Source organism: Monodelphis domestica, chromosome 2 (genome assembly GCF_027887165.1).
Source record: "Monodelphis domestica isolate mMonDom1 chromosome 2, mMonDom1.pri, whole genome shotgun sequence".
NCBI classification, from domain to species: Eukaryota; Metazoa; Chordata; class Mammalia; order Didelphimorphia; family Didelphidae; genus Monodelphis; species Monodelphis domestica.
The window spans coordinates 176,691,914-176,717,298 of record NC_077228.1 but is presented as its reverse complement, the minus strand read 5'-3'; the positions used below and the strand labels follow the sequence as shown (position 1 = coordinate 176,717,298).

Here is a 25,385-nt window from a genome sequence, read left to right as displayed (position 1 = left end):
AATTTTTTCTTTTTAAAACTTAGATAAGTTTATATTTCATTTGAGACAACTTAGTCCCTATCTGAACTTCATACAAAGATGAAAATTATTTTAAGCATTTTTTTCTCTCCAAAAAAAAAAACACATTCTTACAAAATAAATAAATAAAAAGCTTTTAGATCTACTCTGATAGTGGTAAGCTACACAACTACACTCTGCAAAAAGAGCTGTTGTACCCTCAGGAAAGTCATAACAGATTTCCCTGGAAGGTATCTTTCACCAGTAGTGTTACCCTGAGGTCCATTGATAAAACTACTGGTGAAAGATAGATCACACCCACATCTTTATATTCACTAACATCTAATTGAAATTTAACATTCCCTTCAATTATTGAAAAATATTTTTCTGAGGAGGGGCCCATAGACTTTACTCAACTGTCAAATGGACTCATGACAGCACACAGAAAAATTAAGAACCTTTGGACTATGATATTCTGTCTCTAATATGCAATTAATATTCACACTTTATATCACAGAAACTTAAAAATGTCAATTCCACCTCAGCAAATGTTTATCTTCCCCTCTCATACCCGGTTTCCCATTGTCTCCACTTGAATTCATTATTTCTCATTACCTTTTACCTAGTTAATAATAAATAGCCTTCTAATTTGTCTTCCTAACCTATCTCCCTTTATGTATTTTAATTCATCCTTTATTTAATACTTATATTATTTATAATACCACCATATCATTAGATATAGTACCACTCCCCAATCCCAGCCTCATAAATTCATTATTTTTTTAAACATGCTTTTCTTTTTGAATTTCGAGTTCCTAATTCTCTCCCTCTTCACTCACCAAGAAGGCAAACACAGTTATATCAATTATATATGTGAAGCTATGGAAAATGTATTTCTTATGTTATCACTGAAAAACTAAAACAAAACAAAGTAAAGGAAGTGAGAAAATTAGTTTGCTTCAGTTTACACTCAGAGTTTTTCAGTTCTCCCTTTGGAAGTAGATTCCATTTTTCATTGTGAGTTTTTTCAAATTGTGATGGATCAGTCAGAGTAGCCAATTCTTTCACAGTTAAACACTGTTAGGACATTACTATTACTGTGCACAATGATGTCTCTGTAATGATCACTTTGTTTTGCATCAGTTCATATAGATATTGCCATGTTTTTTCTGAAGAAGTTCCTTGTCATTTCTTATATAGCACAATAGTACTCAATCAAAATCCTATGTAACAATTGTTCACCTGTTCCTTATTTGACGAGGAACCCCTCCGTTTTCTAATTCTTCAACCCCACAAAAAGCTATTACAAATATTTTTGTACATTTAGTTCCTGTTCCTTTTTACTGGGGTATAGACCTAGTAGTGGTATTGCTGGGTCCACTTTGGCATAGTTCAAAATTGTTCTCCAGAATGTTTTGATCAGTTCCTTACTCCACAAACAACTCATTAATGTACCTATTTCTGTTCTAGCAGAGAGAAGAGAGGGAGAGGGAGAGGGAGAGGGAAGAGAAGGAGAGGGAGAGGGATTGTCGCACTCACAGACAGCTTGCATTTACCCTCTGACCAGTAGGAAAATCCTTCCCCAACGTTTTAATTTGCCTTTCATATATTAATAGTAACTTTGAACATTTTTAAGTTTAACTGGGTTCTCTATATATTTGAGATTTGATGCCTCTATCAGAGAAACTTGATGTAAATTTTTTTTTTACATTCATTGTCTGGCATGTTCTTGAAAAATGTAGTTTCACTCATCATTTTTAAAAACTTTTTGCAAAAATTTACCCTATTCTGTATCTCTCTTCTGCTTTTCTCACCCCTACATTCCTTTTGGGGGGGGGAGATTATCCCAACATTTATGACTCAGAAGCATGCCCGCATCTATGTAGACTGCTTCTGACTGCCTTCATAATGATAAAGTCCTTAGATGTGTCATCTGCACATGTAGGCATGTAAACAAGTTTCAACTCTACTGAGAAATTCATAATTACTTTTTTCTGGTTTATCTTTTTGTACTTCTCTTGAGCCTTGTGTTTGTCAGATTTTTCACTTAGCTCTGGTCTTTTTATCAGGTATACTTTTAAAGTCTTTTATTAAATAACCCTTACCCACTCACCCACCTACCCTAACCTGTATTAGACTCAATTTTCCTGAATAGATGATTCTTGGTTGAAATCCTAGATCCTATGACTTCTGAAGTATTCTAAGACTCCTGCTCCTTTAACATAGAAATTGCTAAATCTTTTATCATTCTGACTGCTATTATTTGAATTGTTTCTATCTGACTTCTTACAATATTTTCTCCTTGACTTGTGAGCTTTGGAAATTTGTTAAAACATTCCTGGCAGTTTTCATTCTGGGATCTCTTTTAGGAGGTGACTAATGAATTCTTTCCATTTCAGTTTTACTATCTGCATCTAATATATTGGGGCAGTTTTCCTTGAGAACTTCTTAAAAGATGATATCTAGGCTATTTTTGATGAATATTTCAGGTAGTCCAATATTATTAAAATTATCTTTCCTTAATTATTTTCCAGGTCAGTTTTGTTTTTCTCGTGACATTTCACTTTCTTCAAAATGTTCATTCTTTTGACTTTTGTTTCTTGATATCTCATTGAGTTATTAGCATCCAATTGTTTGTGTCTAATTTTTAAGGAATTATTTTCTTAAGTAACCTTTTGCTGTGCTTCTTTTTCTATTTCTTTTTCTCTTTGACCAGTTCTGCATTGTAAAGAGTTCTTTTATTTAGTGAATTGTACTCCCATTACCATTAAATCAATTTTGTTATTTTATTTTAATTCTATATTATATTCTTCAATTCTCATTTTATAATTTGCTTGCACCATTCTCTCTCATTTCTTTTCCTAATTTTTCCTCTACCATTCTTATTTCTTTATTTAACTATTCTATAGGTTCTTTTTGGGCATGGGTTCAATTAGCATTTTTCTTTGCGGCTTTGCTTGAGTGTCTTCTGAGGTTATGTCTTTGTTTTCCTTGCCACTTGCTTTTTATGTGCAAGTCTTTTTTTTTTTAATGTTAAAAATTAGGTTCTTCTCACTTGAGGGTGGGTAAAAATTGTGTTAAGCTTCATGGTTTTTCAATCTACTCTTTTTCATCCTAGTTCTGGGAAGGGTCTGCAAGGTTTTGGTGTTTCCAAGGTGATGTTATCCTGGGATAGGTGTGGTCACTATTCTCCTGTTATGTGCTCTGATTTTTATCCAGAAAGAATCCCTATTCTCATGCAACCACAAGTACTAATACTCCTCTTTGTCCTGGAACTGTGACTAGGTTCCCTGTTCCCATTGCTGATCACAGGTACTATTCTCTGTCCTGGGACTGTGACCTAGAGCTGTTTATAGGGAAAAGTTGCCATTAGTTCCAGCTGTGCTTGGGCCTGCAAAGAGTCCCCTTATATCCTCTTTTTTGACTACCTGCCTAAACTCCTTTATGGTCTCTGGTCTGAGAACTTCCAAAGCTGCCTCTCCTTTACTGTTTCAGGTGCCTTCAAGACCCACTGCTAGTGTTGTTGCTCTTTTCTAGGCTGATATCCACCCTAGTGTCACAGACCTCTTTTGCTGACCTCATTTGTTGTTTTAGGCTATGAAATGTCTCCCTCTGACCTTTTGTTGTCCTGCAGCTTGTAAATTTGTTTTGAACAGTTATTGTTTGAAGGGGAATGTTAGGAGAGTTCAGCTGGGTTGCTACCTATACTCTGCCATCTTGGCTCTTTGTACACTTTACGGTCTTTAAACAGTTTCTTAGAATAGAGCAAATAAGTGATTTACCCTTGATCAAAAGCTAGTATGCGTCTGAGGAAGAATTTGAGTCCATTTTTTCCTGCCTCTAAAGCACTCTTTCTTTCCATAATGCCATGCTGCCTAGTTCCTATCCTTTATACACAAATTAGTTCAGTTTCTTATTTCTCTTGCCCTCTCCCCTTCCTCCCCAATTCACATGTTTGGTAGTTCTGTTTGCAATTAAAAAAATTAAACATTCTGAAAAAGCTTATTAGATTAGGCTAGATAAATAGAAATGAGAACCTGTGATGGCAGTCACAGTATAGGGGTAGAGGAAGAGGACAGGCAAGATCTCTTGGTACAGTTTAACGGACAGAATGTGATAACTCATTTGATATGAACAAAGCAAGGAAAGAAATAGTCAAAGGTAACCCTAAGATTTTGAACATGGGAAAATGAGTAATAAATAATCTACCAATACTTAGGGGGAGACACAGATTTGATCAAGCTTGATTTATTTTAATATATTGACTTTGAGGTGTTAATGGCACATGCAGGGTATTGGATGTGCTAATCTGAAACTTAGAAGAGACATAAGAGACATCACTAAAGAGAGTTTGATATAGGATTAATTTTTGTGGTAAGAGGTATGGGCATGAGGGTTAAAGTACTAAAGTAAAAAGAACCTTAAATTTAGGGTTAGAGAAACTGAGTTAAGATCTATTATGTACTTTCTTGTGAACCTGGAAAAAGAATCCTCTTATTTTCCTCCACTGAAATGAGGGGTTGGACTGTCTGACTTGCTAGCTGAAAAACATTTAATTGTATGAATTAGATAGCCAAGGTTGGGAAGTGAATTTAGAGAGAGAAGAGGATATAATTTTGCAGAGGAGACAGAAGACGTTTAGAAGAAGAGAAGTATAGGAGGATATTATGAGGTTTCTGAAGTCAAGGGAAACATTGGAAAGAAAGAGATTGAAAGTGTCTTAAATAAGAAACTTGAATGAAGCAATAGAAAAGACTTTGATTCCTTTCCTTTAGTCCCCTTGGCCAGTTAATAATAACCAGTTTAATCATAGCTAGTAATTTCCTTTGTTGTATGTATTGTATCCTCTTCTTCCTTTCCATTCTGATTATCATATCATTTTAGGTCTCCCCCTTAGATCTCGATCTCTCTCTCTCTCTCTCTCTCTCTCTCTCTCTCTCTCTCTCTCTCTCTCTCTCTCTCTCTCTCTCTCTCCCCCCCCCCCAATATATATATTCTCCCTTATCCCCAAAACCTTCCATCTTAGAATCAATACTACGTATTGGTTCTAAGGCAGAAGAGCAGTAAGAGCTAGGCAGTAGGGTTTAAGTGACTTACCTAGAGTCACACAGCGAAGAAGTGTCTGAATCCAGATCTGAACCTAGGACCTCCCATCTCTAGGCCATTCAGCTGCTCCCTACAATTATTTTTTGACTGGCCAGTCATTCTTGCTGCATATTACTACTAACGTAATTGCATTTGAAACCCTTTCATCACAAGGCATCAGTGACTTGCTATTATCCAACACATCATGTTCAAACTCCTTCCTTGTTTTCAAGGTTTCAGTGTACTTGCCTTATTTCACTGTTAACCATATCTATCTTCTCTTTCTGGATAGTTCTTCATTGTCTCATGTATATGTCACACATTCCCACATGTGTAACTATATTGTTTCTATCACTTAATGAATGTTTCCTTTACACTTTATGTATTTTCTAATCATCTTTTAAAGGTAATTTAATTTCTTTATTTTCCATGGAGCCTTTGCCACTTCTGGCCATCATTTCCAAACCATAATTTTCATCTCCCTCCTACCCAATATTTGAAACCCCTGAGATGTCAGGCTCCAATATCTAAGCTTTCACCTAATCTTAACGTGGGACCAAAATATAAATAAATATCACTTATATTTATAGCTTGCCTTTTCCTTCCCTTTTCCACCTTCTCTTTATGTGTTGCCTTCCCCCATTAAAATGTAAACTCCAGGGCAGGTACTATAATATCCTGCTTGTTTTTGTTTGTATTCTCATAACTTCACACAGTATTTGGCAGGGGATGAGCACTTAATAAATGCTTTATCTCTTTCAATACTTCTGAGTTCCAATAGCAATATTTATAGTCTCTATGACAATTTATCATTTTAATTTTGTCCTATGTTATATTCTCCAGTTGTTTTATGTGTATTCATTTTGACTTCATGCTAGATTATAAGTCTTTGAAAGGCAAGGACCATGTCTTACTGTACCTAACATATTTGTTAGAATATAATAACTAATAGGTTAATACTTTTTTGATTGATTCCAGATACATTTGTATTTTTAAAATTTTTATCATTATTGATGAGAAAATTAATTACAAAATGTAACTATTACTAAATCTATTCTGTGAGAATTCTGTATTAATTGATAAAGAAAGGAATTATTGTCATTTCAGGATATTATTTAAAAGACATTTCCTTGGTTTTCTTTCTCGTTCTCTTTAAAAAATTATACATATTTTACTGGTGTTGAAATTTAAATGCCAAATAATTTATAAAGTTAATTATATAGTTTCCATGTTATTTTTGTATTCTTGTATCTTGTAGGCAATTAAAAAATTTTTATAGATCATTAAAACAGTTCATGCTAGCAAGTATATTACTTATGTGTTTTTTAAGCCTATTTTATTGGTCATTTCAAATTAATTTTCTTATAATTTCAAAAATAATGAATTTTATCTCTTCCCTCCCTCCTCTCCAAGGAATTTGTTTCATTTCATTTTAGTTTTGGTCCATTTAAATTTGAAATCAAGTAAGTAACCAGTTTTTAGCAGCACAGTTAGAAAACAAATCTTTACTTTGAATAAAATAAAATGACTGTCCAGGCCACCAAGTCTAGCTGGTTTACTTTTTTGTTTGATTTGCCTCTGTCAGTGGAAGAATCAGACATCATTGATCTTGAGAAACGCTATTGGCTGCTGAAGGCTCAATCCCGGACTGGCCGTTTTGATTTAGAGACATTTGGCCCTTTGGTTTCGCCACCCATTCATCCATCTCTGAGTGAAGGTAGGAGCCATTCTCATTGCCTGTAAATATCCATTTGTTGAATTTTTCTCTTCCCACCCCCATCCCCTAGATCAGTCTTCATCCATGATGTTCCCTTAGCATGTTGTTTCCAAGATGGCATATTAATGTGGCAAATCCTCCAGGTATTGGTTTTCTTTTCTACCTTTCATCATCCCAAGTTTATAAAAGGTGTTTTGAATGATCATCAAAAACTCACTGGAATAATATTCTGAATGTGTCTGTCTCAATTGCATTGTATTTACCTTGGTCTGACCACATCTATAATACTGTTTTCAGTTTTTGGCAAAAACATTTTAGAAATGGCCATTAAAAAGTACTGAAGATTATATAATTTTCATATGTTCTCTTAAAATACTAATTGGAGATGGTTAGTCTCAAGAAGAGAAGATTTATGTAGAACATTATCTCTGTGTAAAGATATTCAAATTTTGTCATATTGAAGAATAATTAGGGTCATTCTACTTAGATCTTGGAGGGCAAAACTAGTCCCAATGGATAGAAGCTAAGAAAAATGTTGACTTAAGTAGAAGGAAAATCTTATTTTAATAAGTAGAGATGTCCAAAAATTGAATGGTTTGCCTGATTAGTAATGAGTTCCCTAACACTAAGTACGTTCAGTAGTGGCATAATGAACACTTGGAATGTTGTAAAGGTCATTCATGTTTCACATAAGAATTTTGCTTAAGATTACCTCCAAGGTCTTTTCTGACTTTGTGATTTGATGATTCAATGTCTTCAGACAAATTTCACTCTCTTATAATCCAAGACTATGAAAGGAGAGAGTTTTTGAATGCTAGTTGAACCCTGCTATCCATCTGCAAACTCACACACCTTACTTAACTTTTCCTATTAACAGCATCTAGTTCAGCTTCCTCATTTTATAGATGAGGAAAAAGGGACCCAAAGAGATGAAGTAGCTTTTATGAATAAATGAATAAATATGGAGCAGCTAAACTGACAGTATTATTTGTGCATTTTTTCTTTCATTTCCTCTTAGATCCATTTTAATATAGGATATTATAATGACTACCTTATTGAAGTAGAGGGAAAATTTTTTCAATAGATATGGGAGAAGTCCCACAAACTAGCCATTCCAAGTCACTGTAGCCTTATGCAGAATATTGGGGGTGCTAAATCTATTTGAGAACTAAAAGTCTAACACCATTGACTGTAATTTCTTATTATTTGAAAATTTTATTCTCTGGTTTTCCTACAGTATTACTTTTATTAATTACTATTGAGGTATTAACACAATAATTGGTATTAATACAGTTTTAATACAACAGATAAATTAAATTACATGTTCAACATCTCAGTATTAGAAATTTGCATTTGAGCCATGAATTTTTTTATCTGAAATTATTTCAGATTTGGTCAAATAGCATTAAGAAGTCTTCTAAAGGTGTAAAATGGCATATATATGCTTTGCTGTTTCTTTTGCCTGGAAAATGCCTTTCTCCAAAAAACTAAAAATATGTATTTTTCCCTTCAGATTCTTAAAATATTCCATTTTTAATCCTTTTGTGGTAGTTTCCCTGATACCTCTGTGGACCTGTGATCTAATTAATGCAGATATTCACTTATGCATATTGCAGCCTTTACTTGTCTATCCCTTCTTATCCTTGTTTTGCTTTCCCATTAAATATTCTACAGAGAATCCATCTGATATGCTAAAAGCCTTCCTCTAGGACTTTTAATATTTCATGAGTACCGTTGCATCATTTAGACTCTATGTCTATTAATCCTCTCTATATAATTACCCAACCTTCTTTTACACTGGTTCATTGTTTGGTGATACTATTTTAAAATCATCATAACATGGTAATTATGCTTCAGCCTACTTGTTTCAGCTATATTTCTCTTTGAGACACTTATTATTTTCAGTCTTTTAGGGTTATGCTGATCCTTGATATTTAGCATATTGTATCAGTTGGAGAATAGTGATGTTAAAAAGATGAGTTATTGTGTCAGGGAATAACAGAATTATTTAAGGTGCAACATAATCCCCTGTGTAACCCATCTGTTTCCTTTCTTCATTTTAAAATGTGGGACCAACTCATTCCCTATTTTCAGTCCTTGTGCAAAGATAGACATAGTGATGAAATAACTGATTGTACTGTCCATCTAATGGTATATCACAATCTGAGAATTTTTATTGTTAGATTAAAATCTCTCTCTCTCTCTCTCTCTCTCTCTCTCTCTCTCTCTCTCTCTCTCTCTCTCTCTCTCTCTCTCTCTCTCTCTCTCTCTCTCTCTCTCTCTCTCTCTCTCTCTCTCTCTCTCCCCCTCCCTCCCTCTTTCCCTCTTTCCCTCTTTCCCTTCCGCGCCCCCCCCCCCATCATTCTATTTTCAATAATCATGGATCTCATTTTGGAAGTCTCTATAGAAGCCTGAGGTAACATGTAGTCAACATAATATCTTCCACAAATTGGAACATCTGAAGGACCATATCATCTATAAAGACTCTTTTGTTAGGATAACATTCAGAACAGATCCTCAGGGACAGTGTAAACATAGCGTTTATACATCTCTTTTTTTTTTTGCCTTGATATTGATAATAAGAGGATCTCTGAAACTGTCACTGTTTTACATTTCTTTTTTTTTTTTTAAACCCTTACCTTCCGTCTTGGAGTCAATACAGTGTATTGGCTCCAAGGCAGAAGAGTGGTAAGGGCTAGGCAATGGGGGTCAAGTGACTTGCCCAGGGTCACACAGCTGGGAAGTGTCTGAGGTCAGATTTGAACCTAGGACCTCCCATCTCTAGGCCTGGCTCTCAATTCACTGAGCTACTCAGCTGCCCCCTGTTTTACATTTCTAAAGCAATCATAAGTAATTTTTAATGTAATCAAGGGAGATACCTTGTGGGCGAAGTTTTGAAGCCAGTTTTTCTCTATTGAGTCAAACTTCTTTATAATTAATAAATAATAATTGCAGCAGCATCTAGTCTTCTTAGAAATCATCTGTGAAATTCCACTTATTCCTCTCTCTCACGACCCCCCCTCCCTCACCCCAACAACAACATTCTGTCTTAGAATTGGTACTAAGTATTAATTCCAAGATAGAAGAGTGGTAAGGGCTAGGCATTTGGGGTTGAGTGACTTGCTACGGTTAAAAAGCAGGTTTGAACACCAAGAGTTCCTATTGCTAACCTATTGCTCTTTCCACTGAGTCATTATAAATTCTTTATAAAGATTTTGTAAAAATGAGAAAGTAGGCTTGTTGGGTCTCCAATCAATTTTATTTTTTCTGTGTGTAATAAGTGTCCCTGATCCCCCTCTCCCCTTTTTGGTATGCACTCCTCTTGAGAACTTAAAAATTAATCTGTGAGTTGTAACCTTTTGGGGGGGGGGGCAGGTATGGAGATTTTAATTAATACAAATGAAGGAATTAAGGGAAGAGAGAGAGAGAGAAAGAGAAAATAGTAGAAAGGGCCTAGGCCAAATGGCCTAGGCCTGAGCCTTAAGGGAGACTAGTTAGTCTTTATCACTCATCACAAGATCATCTTTAATCTGGGTTCTTCCACTCTGAACTGAAATTAGCCTCCAAACTGAATTCCCATTGTAACTGAATTCAATTGCCTTTTAAAGAAATTTTCTCTTACGTCACCTCCTCTAAATTTTCACATCTACCAATCACAGTAGACGCTTTTTCCCAGGACTGTCCATTCTTAATTCTCACCACTCTTTAGTTCTCACCTTCTCTGGGTAGATTATATCTTCTGAGTACTTCACACCTCTTTTGTTAAGCTTGCCTTTTGTAAGCTGCTTGACCTTTTAGTGATTAATTTAACCTTTATAGGTACTTAGCACCCTTTTGTATTAGATCTAAAAATAGACCTAGCTTAGGGTTTTTGCTTCACTATAAGTATGAGTTGGGGACTTTTCATTGTTCAATCAGGAGTTTGCAGCTTTATCTTCCCCTAAGGAACTGTCTGAGCAAGGTGGAGTAATTTCAAAGTTCTCAATACATTCCTGACCAAGTACCTCCATTGTAGAGAATGGGAAATAGCTTAATCAAATCTTCTGAAGTAGAGTCTGAACAGTATTAAGAGAGTGCATTTAAAATCATGTTAATTTTAAAATTATTTTACTGTTAGTACAGTATTCTGTATACATACACTTAGTTCATTTCTCAATTTTGTGATTTCAAATACTGTTTCAACGTTTTAAAGCACATCAAGTATTGAAATGTTAAAATTGAAAGATCATACCTCTGTCATCAAAGATGAGAAAAAATTGCTCTATAAGTTCTAACAGATCTTTTCTGTTTTATGTCTTTTTGTTTTCCTTCTTACTTCATCTATTAATATTCTTAGACTCAATTAACTTGATTGTTTCTCAAGCCAAGCTTTCGATGGGTTTGTTTGGTCCTCCTTTTCTATTTATGGTTTTGTTATGTGCTAATAATACTGTATTAGTAGCTAATTTTCCTCTTTTCTATAATGTTTGGCGAATGAGTTGGTATTTATAACTCAAATTTATAACATATAAAGGTTTGCAGTGCTCTTAGTAGTGGAGTAGTTATCCTTATTCACGTAATACAGTAAATCGTCAGAGGTAGGCATTTGGACCTGAATCTCTCCTGATTCAAAGTCCGTCATGCTGTACTGTCTGGTAATTTGTGTTTTATTACCTTAGGTAGTTTCAAAGGCAATGATGGTGAATCTATGGCATGGGTTCCAAAGATGGCATGCAGAGTACTCTCTGTGGGCACACAGCCACCATTCCCCCTACCCCCAGAGTTTGTTACTAGAAAGTCATTGCCCGATGATGTTTTTGCATATCTCCCTCCCCTCTGCCCAGCAGCCCAATGGGAGTGCACAGGAGGAAGGTAGGTGGCTCACAGGCAGAGCTGGAGGGGTGTGGAGCACTTGGGTCACTCCCTTCCCCCTCTCTACACTTGCTGAGGCTATTCCTCACTGCACCCTCCTCTTCGTCCAGCAGTCCAATGGGAGCGCTTCCTCCCTCCTCATGTGGAGTAAGGGTGGAGCGGGGAGCACTCACCACTTGTTGGGGAGGAGGGGCATGGCTCGGGGTGGGGTGGGGGCCTCCTGGCACTCCATCTCTAAAAGTCTCACCATCACTGTTATAAGGTCTGTCTTTATTGTTGTGACAACTATTGTACTTGTTTGAAATCAGTTAAACCTGTTTAAGAGATGGTAATAATCACATTCCATGCCTTTTTTTATCTGTTTCCCATTGTATATGTAATATTCGTAACTGTCTGATCTACTTTGCCTTTTAGTCCCTTTCCTTCCAGTTAAATGTATAAATGCTTTTTGAAGGGATCTAGCTTATTTGGACCAAACTCTTTGGATTCCTTTATAGGAATGATAATGTATTTATTTGTATTGCAATGTATGAAATTTTTAAAAAACAGTTTGAATAGGAAAAAAGAGAAGACAATTAAAATTTTTCTGAAATTCAAAATATATGTTTAACTATACAATAAGTTTATATTTTAAAAATATATATATCTGTATATCTGCTTATATATATACACATAACCTGGAAGTGGTCAAGGATCTACTCACATAATCAGTATAACCCATGAATACAATGCCCTACATGGCACCTTTTCTCTGCCTGTCTGCTTATTCATTTCAGTTACCCTTCACTCTGAAAGGTTTGGCTATTTTTCCTATATGATAGCCACATACAACAATGACCATAGCTACAACACAGACTGTTTCTCAAGATATTAGAAGTAAGTGTGCTATACATGCATGGGGCAGAGTGGGGGAAATTTTTTATTACTTGCCGCTGTTGTTCTGAGCCTTCACTAATGTCCTCATAAAATAAAATTCAGAGCTGTGACACCATTGTCTTAAAGCATCCACTACATGATAAGACAAAAGTAATACTAAAGCTTTTTTGGAAAATGAAAGCACAAATAATTAAACATAGATTGCTAAATAGAATTCAAAATCAGGAATAATTAAAATTTTAGAATCCCCTCATGAATATCTCTTTTACTCTGTATCTTTAGGGGAGAGTGGAGAGTCATGTGAATGGGGAAACTCCAGGGTAACTCACAATTCTGTATTGTAATCCTTGCCATCTCAAATACTTGCTATCCCTTTAGGAGATATCCAACCATACAAGGTCATTTCTCTACTAGCAACTCTCTTGATTCTCACTGTTCTCCATTAGGACAAAGCTTCTCTTTTGCTGTGCAGACAGTAGACCAGTGATAAGCTCTTTTAGTTCACAATCCCCTTAACTGATTGTTGAGAAAGTACTATATTCTTGTAGGAAAAAAAAAAAACATATCAACATTGTACTTGCTCAGTGACAAGCAGCTCCCTTAGGCCAGAGAACTTCAAAACTCCTTAGTTTTTGTTTGGGCACTGTGGACAAACTAGCTACCCATTTAACAGGATTCTGCCTTTTCCATTCAACTTTTATCAAAATAAAACCTTCTTTTTCTTGTCTGTTTCTCCTTAACCTAGGAGGCAATTGGCTCTCCAAGGTGGTTTTCCTCTTCTCATGCTGTAGATGGTGCTAAGGAGCAATAAACGCAGATCTTTCTCTGTAGCTGCAGAATTCAATTTTAATCTGATTAGCAGCTGATGACCCAGCTTTTTGACAACCAATTTTTAAGAAATGCCTTTCTTCCAATCAGCAGGTTCTTAACAGAGCAGTTAAGGGCCTTCTTATGAGTAGTTAGCATTCTCATCTGGTAACACCTTTGGCTTTTCTCTGGCTTCTTAAGATTTCTCTTCTCAGCTTTAGCTTCTGATGCTTTTCTCTGCTTTCTTAAATATATCAAACCAGTGCCTCCTTGTAAGCAGTGAATCAGGATTTAGGAAGTGAAACTCACCAATCCCACCTTTTGTCAAGTGTGTCTCCAGGGTTTTTTATATAATTTTCTGATGATCCACATTTATTTGATTAATGGTTTCTTTTGCAACCTTCAAAACTTAAAAAAGTCACATTTAGATAAAATGATTGAATTATAATACGCTTTAGCCATCATTACCTCAGTCATGTCATCTTCTAATAGGTCCTTTCAGTAAATTCATCTGAGAGATTCTTTTCCCTGTGATCCTCAAATAGACTTCCTCTCCATAGCATTTTTATCTGGAAATTATTTTCTTCATAAATTGATTGTCACCAGTTTCCCATATATGGATTAAATTGATTGCCTTTTTCAGCAACTGAACTTCATATACAAAAGCAACATTTACATTTATATCATAGTCAAAAAGTGACAGTTATGGGAACAGACATTAGAGTTCTTACTTCTTAGCTTGCTAACTATCTAAAACTGACTAAATTACATCAGTTGTTTGTCTTGATTTTTATTTCTTAATTCCCTCACTTTCTGGTATTTTTACAGTTTTTGTACTCTTTTTGTCAGTGTCGTTCTCACATTTTTGGGGGTATGTGAGAATAATCTTTGTTAGGCATTTAAAAACTGGAGGAAAATAAAAGAAGTATCTTTTCTCTTTGAGGATGAGATTGAGACAAAAGACTTTGAGAATGAAAAAGAACATGTGATGGTTGTGAGATGAGATTAGAGTTTTAACACTCATTGATAAGGAAAAAAAAAAGTAGAGTTGCATGGCACTGTATCACTTTGGGAGGTGGACAGACCCAAAGGGTTCATGAGGTATCATCCATGATTATGCCGTCCAAAAGAGTTAAGGCATCTAAGAAGTATTGTACCAGGAAGCTTTTAAAGTAAATGAGATAGAAAACATTGAGGGATGTAAAATGGGTAACTTTGAATACATTAAATTTAGAAGTTACCATATAAGTAAAACTAATGTAGCTAAGATTGGAAGGGAAGCAATAAGGTGGGGGAAATTTTATAGACAGTTTCTTGGCTAGAGGTCTAATATCTAAAATATATAGAAAACTTTGTCAAATATATAAGAATGCGAGCCATTCTTCAATTGATAAATGGTAAAAAGATATGAACGGTTTTTAGATAGAGAAATCAAGAGTATATGTAAACATGAAAAAATGCTCCAAATCATTATTGATTAGAGAAATGCAATTCAAAACAACTCTGAGATCTTACACTTGTCAGACTGGCTAAAATGAGAGAAGGGGAAAATGACCTGTTGGAGGAGATGTGAAAAAAATGGGCCTACTGATATACTGTTGGTGGAACTTTGATCCAACCACCTAGTTGACTTGTGGTTTATTTCTCATGCTATGAATGGTTAAAATAAATTGTCATGACATGTAGCCTGAATGATAGTAGATATTTTGCAATGGTTATTTGAGTGCATTTTTACCAAATGTATATACCTTTTGACCCAGCAATGCTACTATTATGTTTGTTTCCTAAGGTAATCAATGAAAAACAAGGAAAAAATAACCTGTATATTCTATATATTTTGTGGTGACAAAGAACTGAAAATTGAGGGGATGCCTGTCATTTGGGGAATGGCTAAACAGGGTGTAGCATGTGGTTGTGATTGAATTCTACTAAGAAATGAAGTGAGTTAATTTTTTTAAAAATCTGGGAAGACCTAAATGAAATTATGAAGAGTAAAACATGCAGATCCAGGAGAACATAATATACAACAACAGAAATGTTATTTGACGAATGAATTTTTGTTAAATGATGTCTCCTCTAATGGGAGGAGAATTGGGGACGGAAGGAAGGGATTTTTAATTGGGTATTTTAAAGTAACAAACAAATTTTAAATTAGAAAATAAAAAGAAGTTGTGTTCCTTAGGAATCCATGCAATCCATAAGAGCAATCCTAGTGCCACTTAATTGCCACTGATAGAAAATGCTTTACAGTCTTGCCTATTTTATCATAAGTGAATGTTTATGACTATTTTTAGAAAAATGCCAACATTTACATGAAATCTTGCTAGCCATTAGTTGTCATAACATTTTTCTGTCTTCAAGGTCTGTTTAATGCCTTTGATGAAAATCGTGACAATCACATAGACTTTAAAGAGATATCCTGTGGGTTGTCAGCATGTTGCAGAGGACCTCTGGCTGAAAGACAAAAATGTGAGTGTACTATATGTTGTCTGTCACCAAAATTACAAACTCTGAAGACTCTAATTTGGATTAATTTAAAACTATCATTTAAGTAAGACTTGAATTTTTAATAACTTTATCAAGTTGATGAGAATTGTTGGGTAGTATTTTATAGGATTATTAAGGTCAATTTTAGTAAAAAAAAGTTAAAAACAATAAAGCATTTACATAGTACTTTAAGGTTTTCAGAATATTTTATAGATATTTCATTTGATCCTCACAACACCCTTGAAAGGTAGGTATTATTATCTTGATTTTACAGATGAGGAAACCAAGGCACAAGCTGATTAAGGCACTTAGCCTGAGTCTCACAGGAAATAATGGGTATGAGGCTGAATTTAAATTTAGTTCTTCCTCACTGCCTCTGGAGCTCTCTAGCCATATAGCTGCCTATGATTTATTTCTCATGGTATGAAGGATTAAAACAAATTGTAATGACATTTAGCCCGAATATAGTGATTGTTTGAGAGCATTTTTACCAATTCATTGCTTTTATTTCTTCTATTATGTTTTGTTATGTAATCTTTGTTTTTAATGATAAGGTTAATATTTCAAATGGACTTTTAATTCCTTTTAAATGAAGTTAATGGCAGAAATATGTTTATCATGATTGGTTTGAAACTTTCAAACAGAATTTTGTTTTATCTTAGTCTCTATAGAATTTACTGTTTCTTGAGTTATCTGAAGGATAGAAATTATATTTAAAAATAAGGTTTCAATATATTTTTGTCATTTGTTTTGTCAATATTTTATTGACAATAAAATATATTGATAAAACTTTTTTTTTCAGTTTTTATTGAATACGAAAATATATTTTTTAACCTAGCATGTTTAGCCAAAATACAGTTACAGTGTGAATTTGCAAACATAAGTATATTGTATTATTAAATCCTAAACATATATTTATGAAACTGTAGGCAGTTGATATTTAATTAATTAACCCATATAAATTTGCTAGTTATTTTTCTGTCTCTTTTCTAATAATATAGTTTTGCATTGGTTGTTTATAGTTGGTATTGTATTTTGGTCCCTTGATCTTTTCTAGTAACACAAACCATGAACAGCTCAAATATCCTGTAATAGGGGAAAAAATTATTCCACAATCTGGGAACTTAAAAAACATGCTTTTCCTTTTCTTATTTTCCTTTTTAAATCCTAATAATTCAAGTGCCTGTCTTCATTTTGAATGGAGAAATGATCATTCCATTTTGATCTTGTTGCTATTAGATATCATTTAGGGATTAACCTAGATATTAGTACAAATTTTTCTTAAGTAATCGCATTAATATTACCATTGTGATTAGATGCCATCATTTCTGTGACACTACAGTTGAAAGTGAAGTTCTTTGTTTCCCAATACATGAAATCCTTAACAAAAAAATTTCAGAGCATATTAAGGAAAGTGAATAAATCAGAGTAAATCATTTAGAATTACTAGAGGGACTGTTTCGGACAAATTTGCACTTTTGTGGAAAGTTGTAACTGTATTTATTATACATGACTTACTGGAGCTTAGTACCATGAGACAAAATATGCTATGCTTTCAAGAATTAAGTGGGAAAATCAAGTTGTCTTTAACACTAGAACTAGGGCACTTCTTCTTGCCATAAACATGCTACTGGCATTATATACACCTAGAGAAACAGAACAACATTCCAATGAGATCACCTTTTAAAAATTAGAATAATTAAGTTTAGAAATGAAATGTTACCTTTAAACCAGCACTGTAGTGATGAAGTTAGTCAAGTGATATGGATCAGCTCCCAGCATTGCCAGTCACTCTTTTTAACCTTATTCAGTTCATTTGACATCAGTGGGCCTCAGTTATGAAGAGGTAATACTCAGTAACCATTAAGGAACCAGCCAGATCTGAATGTGTATGATCCCATACATGGTACTGTGAACTCAGGATAAAATGTATTTCAAAGCAATTTTCCCTTTTTATTCCAACTTGCAGGAAAATAAACCCTACCTCACAGTGAAGAGGTAGTATAAACCAGTATCTGAATTTTTGATGAGCATTTAAAAAATGTGTAATATAGCATGTTTCCTGCTGACCCAAAGAACTGCCAGTACTGTCTTAAGTATTTTACTTTGTCAACTTTATTCAAGGACATAGTTGCCTGAAAACTTTTTTTTATCATCTAGAAACAATAGTCAATGTCTTGTCGTGTACTTTAGAATATACAAATAATTCATCTTACTTAAAAACCTCTCCTCCTTAGTTTGTTTTAAGGTATTTGATGTTGACCGTGATGGAGTCCTCTCACGAGTTGAACTTAGAGACATGGTTGTGGCGCTTTTAGAGGTTTGGAAAGACAACCGCACAGATGATATCCCTGTAAGTTCTATGCTGTGAACCTCTTGTGTCATTTCCACCCCCCTTTAAGTTGGTTGGCAAGGGATTACTTAAGAAATTATGTCAGCTTGACTGTTTCTCAGAGTGTGTGCATCTGGAGAACAAAGATTTAAATGCTTTGGTCTTAACACTGGGATCTTTTAGTGTTCTTAAAACTCTAATGATGTCTCCTTTAAGAAACCTTTCTTCTCCTGGTTGTTAATTCTTTAGCTTCCTTTTCAATTTATTTATATTTTGTATTTCTCTTTAAAATAAAAGTTCCTGAAGACAAATATAGTTTTCAGTTTTTGTCCTTCAATTCCCCAGAACATAACACAGTACCATATTATCCATAGAGTGCTTAATACATGCTTATTTAAAAACAACAACAACAAGAAAACATGGCTATCTTTTGATTTTATATCACCTTTATTTCCCAAAATAGTTTTCCCTTTTCCAGAGAGAGGGGAGAAATGATCTAAGTAAAGCATATCAGCTAATTATATGTAGTGTTTCATACCCATAGTCATCCAAAGGAGGGAATGAAGTACACTCTCATGTTTCCTTTTCTAGGATTCATTTAGTCATAGCATTCATTTTCAATATTTTGTTTTCTGTTGGACTATTTTACTGTTTGTTTTCTTTGTCATTGTGGGTATTATTTTTGTATTTCTTCTCAACCTCGCTTTGCTTTTTCTTCCTAATTATCATTTCATATAGTGTAGTAATGATAGTCCATTGTATTGACATACCTAGATTTGTTTAATCATTCCTTATTTGATGATGGGTATCTACTTTGTGTTTCCAGTTCTGGATTGACTACTACAAATATTTTGGGATGTTTGTATGTTAGAGCTTTCCTCAGTGGATAAGTGTTCAAAGGAAATAAATTCCTAAAAGAAGATTGTGAACTGCTAAATATAGAAGATTCTTCCAAGTTGCAATAGAAATGCAAATTAAAACAGCTCAGTGGTTTTAGTTTTACCTCATTCTGAGCAAATTGGCTAAGACAACACATAGAAAGTGTCTTGGAAAGACAAATATGTAAATGCATTGTTTGTGGAATTGTGTCTAACCATTCTAGAAATCTGTTAGAAATTATGCTAAGAAAATGACTGAATTTTTAATAACTTTGTTGAATCTAATGGAATATCTTTATTGAATGTTTCAGATTTATTTCTTGTTTTTGTCAAAACAAATAGTCTGTTCATACTAAATTAAAATTGTTATAAAAAGTGACCAAAATAATATATATTCAATATTTCTTCCTGTTGCTGCAGAGTATAATAAAACTTGTTTACTTACAGTTTCTAGTTACTCTTTTGGTTCTTTTTAAAGGAACTGCACATGGATTTGTCAGCCATTGTAGAAGGAATATTGAATGCACATGACACCACAAAGGTGAGTTTTTAATAAAACTTATTTTTGTCATCTAAAAGCATTTGTCATATACCTTTATGTTTTTGTTGCCATTAGGCATTTTAATAAATATTATATAGTCTCTTTTACCTGTGATTTATAATTTTTAGAAACTTCATTGATAGTGTGATATAGGAATTTATATGATGGTGGTTGGCAACTACTCTGCAATGCATAGTTGTGTGATATTCTTAAGTCATTACTCTCTGAAAAAAGAATAAGTGGAATATAATTAAAGGCATTTTAAAATCAGGGAGTTCTTTTGTCTTTGTTATCGTTATCCTTGTTCATTTTAATTCTTCTCTTGTGCCTGGTATATGTGCTTGCTAAAAGAGCCAAGATAAACATTAATATGGAGTAAGAGTCAACTCCCAAGATTATAGAATAATAGATTTAGACCTTTAAGGGACTTGAGAGATCATTAAGTTCAACAGATAAAGAATTTTATAGATGAAGAATCTGATAACCTTATAATTTAAGTGACTTGCCCAAGGTTACAAGGCCATTAAATGGAAATAATGAGACTTGAACCCTTATTGTTGTCTACTTAAAAATTGTTATCCCTCTTTATTATTATTATTATTATTATTAGTCTTTTGAACCTTCACTGGATCATATGATAGCCCAAAATAAATTCATATGTATTATGGGGAATGCAGTTTTCTGACAATAAACATCTGTGTACTTTTGTAAAAAGTAACATCCCAAAGTATTCTTTCTGCTATGTGGATTGGCATTTCCCTTGCATGTTGAGCTTTAAACATCTGCTTACCTTATCTCTAGACTTAACTGTACATTCCGATGTCTTTGTCTGGAATTAATTCATCATGCTAGGTATCCTTGAGTATAAGCCATTTTACTTGGATAGGAAATGAAGTAGTGCTAGACTAGCAAATGGAAATAATGTGTAGCATATTATATTGAAAGGAAGAATTTTAGAGTGTTTATTTTTAGTTTAAGTATTATTTCTACTTTAATGGATATCATACTTGTGGGAAAAGAGTTGTAGAGAGTAAGCCTGTAGGCTTAGGGAGTAATGGCTAGCTTAGATAAAAAGATCTATTTGATTTCTTTCGGGATGGACATCATAGATTATTAGATTCTAGGCTTCTGTTTCTAGTCCTACTAAGTTTCTTAGAAGAACGTGAAGTACAGTCCATGAAGTCTTTTTTACCTATTTTGTCTATTTTGCCTCCACCCTTCTGTTGGTAGTATTTTGAGATCTCTCAATCCTAACTTACACAGGTCTGTTCATAAAGACAATGACTGTGACTTTTACCATCTCATGTGGTCAGTTTTATATGCCCAATTATTGATCTTCTTTGATATGTCATTTGTGTGTCAAATTGTAGCAAAGTACAAATCCTTAAAGTCTATGTCTGTCATCGGTTCCTAATAAATATTTTTTGCTTTATCAAAATGTCTTGGAGGCAGCTGGGTAGCTCAGTGGATTGAGAGCCAGGCCTAGAGACAGGAGGTCCTAGGTTCAAATCTGGCCTTAGATACTTCCTAGCTGTGTTACCCTGGGCAAGTCACTTGACCCCCCTTGCCTAGCCCTTACCATTCTTCTGCCTTGGAGCCAATACACAGTATTGACTCCAAGCGGAAGGTAAGAGTTTAAAAAAAAAAAGTCTTATGGCCTTTTTCTGTTCTTCATGGACTTCTTAATTTTTGCCAGTGTGGATGGCTATGACCTCTGTGCCTGCGACAGACAGTTGTTCATGGAAAGTATGTCCTGCTTTATTTTTCTCTTTGATAATCAGCAGTGGCAAATGTGGGGAATTGTCTTTTATAGACATTCTAGCAGATGTATCACCTTTGTCTCTGACTTCACATATTATATATCTCTTGAAAGATGACACCATGTTGATGATGATACTTTCTACTAAGGACCTATTGGCCAAGTGTTACGGCTTTTATGAATTTGTTAGTTATAAAGTCAAGTAGAGGAGGAGAGACTTTAAGAAGACTCAGCAATGGTCTATTGCAAAAGTACAGATGTGAGGTAATGAGAGCCTGCATCAGGACTATGTTACTGTCATAGTGATATAGAAGAGAAAGGAAGAGGGGTCATGTATGAGAGATGTTATGCAAATCGATAGCCCTTGGCCACACATTGGATACTGTTAAAAGAGTGAAGCTGGTGCCTACCTTACAGATCTATCTCCAAACAGTATGGTGTAGTACTCTTGATAGTTATAGAGGGAAGTTAGGAAAATGATTATTTGGGAAAAGATAAATTTAGTTTTTGTTATGTTGAGTTTAAGATGGCTATGAGATGTCTGAATCAGGATGTACAAGGGGCAAGGCCTGTTGCTCAAAGTAGGAGAAGCCATTGGAAATGTCCCCCTCAAAACTTTTTCCAGTCCAGTTTCTTTCAACCATCTTCTTTTGCAGTAGGTTGACGAGATTTCCAGTTATGTATGTTGCTTGCTAAGGAGCCTCTTCACACATACTGTAACATTTAAAAGAGTATATGGCTTAAATTGTTATATTTAAAATAGTTGTCTTGCCATAAACTGTGGCAGTTAAAAGAGTGGGAGACATAAACTGTAATAATTAAAATGGTTGTTGTTGTAAACTGTAGTGAGTTAAAATGGCGGGAGCCTTAAATTGTGATAGATATAAGAGAGGGTGAGTAAATTTGACCGCTGAAAATATGTTTCACTACAGTGTCTTGGTTTTTAAATCAAATATAAGGTGGTCACCAGGGAATATATTCCCAATTATTCAAATACCCAAGTCAGCTGGGTTTTATAGAGATTTTAATTAATACAAATGTGGAATTAAAGAAAAGAGAGAAAGAGAGAAAAAGGAAATAAGTATGAAGGGCCTTAAGCCAACATGGCCTAGACCTGAGTCTTAAGAGAGAGAGATCAGTCAGTCAGTCTTTTATCACTCACCACAAGATTTGTCTTAAGCAAGGATGTCTGGGGAACAGAGTCTCCCCAGAGGGAGTTCCAGCCAAAGTCAGCCTCCCAAGGGACTTTTTCTCAAGAGATCTTCAAAGGGCCTCCTTCAAAAGGATCTATGAGATAGAAAAAGTCCCTTGGGAGGCTGACTCTGGCTGGAACTCCCTCTGGGGAGACTCTGTTCCCTAGACTATGGTGACCACGAAGGGATTAAGATCAGAAGTATGGGTAGGGTGTGAACTTAGAGTCAATTGTGTTGGGTCGGAAGCATGAGGAGTGGGTGGGTTTTCTGAGGCCGAGGGAGCAGGGGGAGGGGTGGGTTCGTTAAGAGGGTTATTGTCCATAGCAAGGTGGGGCAGAGATTCTGAAAATGTTCTTAACTCTCTGTTAATGCTTCTTATAAAAGTTACAACCTCTCCCTGACTTTCCTCTATAAGCTCCTGTCGAGTATTTAGTTCTTCAATTTGTTGAATATTAGAGGGAGCAATTGGTTGGTTTGACTGAGAATTGAGTACTTCAAGGAAATACAATATTAAAATTACAACAATCAAAAACTCAGGGGAAAGTAGTATGTTGATTAGATTTTGCCATAAGTTCCATGGGATGAGCTCTTTCAGAGAGACAAGGAATTCTGTATTTATAAGATTGGTCATGGGGCTGATGAGCCAGCTGTTAAGTAAGGTGCAGACCAATGCTTGTACTAAGAAAAGAACAAAGTATTTACTGAAACGCCAGTTGTTAGCTAAGTTCTGAACTGTCTGTGACTCCATATTTCTAAAGTAAACACATGGGGAGAAGGATTTTCTGGTCCTAATTTAGGCAGTTGCTAGCCAGGACCTTAGGGCCCTGTTGCTAAGATCTAAAACAGCTTAATTTAAGGAGAATCAAAAAGGTTTTTTACTCACCCGTTCTTGCAGCTGTAATTTTGAAACCAAGTTAAAACAGAAAACAAAACTGACTGATAGGCAAGTAATAAAGCAAAGAGATAAAGGAAAGAGATTTCACAGAAGTCTTTTGAGGGTTTACACACACACACACACACACACACACACACACACACACACACACACAACATGTGCCTAATATGGAAAGCACAACTGAAGTATTGGATGCTTATCAAATTGTAATTCCTTAGACTAATACTCCAAAGTATTGGCACCTAATAGGCCAACTTTTTCAAAGAGTAGCTGGTAAGCTTGTAGGCAGGGACAAAGATAGTTTTTTCTCATACCCTATGTGAACATGATAACAGGCCAAGAAATGCTGGTATCTGCTGGATCCACTAAAAATAATTCCATTGGTATACTATTCAGAATGGTCAGATTGCCCTGAATTAGAGTGGGATTGGGATAGTGTGTTATTTTTTTTCAGGCACCACAGGAGGGCTGCAGGAAACTTCATCCCCTTTATGCCATTGATGAGGGTGAGATCCCTTCTTCTAGTAGAATGTGACACTTTCTGTGCACATACTCATGCTGGGCTTCAGACCTACTCAGCTTATATTGGAAGGACTTCTAACTGGGGTCATCATATGTAATGTTGTTGCTGGTGCCATATCAAATTCCCAAAATGAGGTCCCAGTCTTCTATATAACAGTTTCAACAAAAGGCAAATTATGTAAATAGTAATTGACTTTGCCATGGACAGGTAAGCAGCTGAAGCATATCACTTCTTTTCCCTCAATTGCTCCCAAGTTTATCTTCAACTTCCAATTGGTATTGCTTCAGAACTGTGACTATCTGTTATCTTCTGGCATAACCCCATGATTTGGCTCAAGCATGTATTGGATACCTAGAATTAATAAAACTTCTATTTTGAGTGATTTTCTTGGAGGTAGAACTACAAGTAATAGTAGAAAAAAGCAAAAAGTATATATGAGCACTGACTGTGAATTTGTCAGATGTGGTACTAAAAATGTCCATCTTAACTAAAACAAATTGTTAAGTTTGTTATGAGATATTTGGTTTGTGTGTGCATTCTTTAGGCATAGTTTTGGACATTATAGATAACTTTGCCTGTGTTTCCTTACCACTACTTTTTGCTTTTATAATTTTCATGCTTAGCACGAAAAGATGAAAAATAAATGTAATTCTAATAACGAAAATTGTCCATTTGTTGCACTTTTTCCTATTTAAAGATTTTTGTATTTATAGGATCATAGATCTAGACCTAGAAAGGATCTTAGAGGCCATGGAGTCCAACTCCCCTTATTTTCACAGATGAGGAAACTGAGGCTCAGATGTTCGTGACTTGTTCAGGGTCACACAGCTAGTAAGTGTCTGAGACAGGTTTTTGGATCCAAATTATTGTGACTCCAAGTCCAGCACCTTATCTTCTATGTGTTGCAGCATTTCTTTTTCTTTTTTCTTTTTTTTTTGGTTAATGGGAAGAGATCTTTTATCTCAAAATGTATAGCTACATGCTTAATTTTACACATCTTTATTTTAATTAAACAATGCTGTAATTTACTGTGTTGAGTATTAAGATTTAAGTACAAATTTGATAAAAATCATTACTTTCCTGTGTTTCATTTTGATTTCTTGGAGCCTGTCATTCTCTTCCAAATGTCAAAATAATGAAATTGTACTGAGGGTTTTTTTTTGTTAGCTATTAAATTTGACCATCAAAACAAAACTACTACTAATATTAGTAATTGATTCTTGCTCCAAGGATGAAAGGTGTAGTTTTTGAAAAAGGACATGCCCTCCTCCTTGACACTGTGGTGTCAATGGTATATTGTTTAGTCTTGAACTTTTTATCACAGAGCCAGACACAGGTAGTGTACTTTATTGACATATACCTTTAGAGTATTCAATCTGTGCAGTATGTGTGGTCATTCAAACCCATTATTTAAACTACCATTAGCTCAGGAATATTTATGGGG

General features: G+C 34.8%; 1 protein-coding gene across 1 annotated transcript in view; it reads left to right on the top strand.

Annotated features, from left to right (window-relative positions):
- Positions 1-25,385, top strand: part of USP32 (ubiquitin specific peptidase 32) — a 258,739-nt gene that overhangs the window by 152,481 nt on the left and 80,873 nt on the right. Inside the window, exons 6-9 of the mRNA XM_007481750.2 lie at positions 6,668-6,799; positions 15,695-15,802; positions 18,058-18,173; positions 19,509-19,571. Coding sequence (XP_007481812.2) covers positions 6,668-6,799; positions 15,695-15,802; positions 18,058-18,173; positions 19,509-19,571 — 419 coding nt within the window. The remainder of the gene's footprint in view (positions 1-6,667; positions 6,800-15,694; positions 15,803-18,057; positions 18,174-19,508; positions 19,572-25,385) is intronic.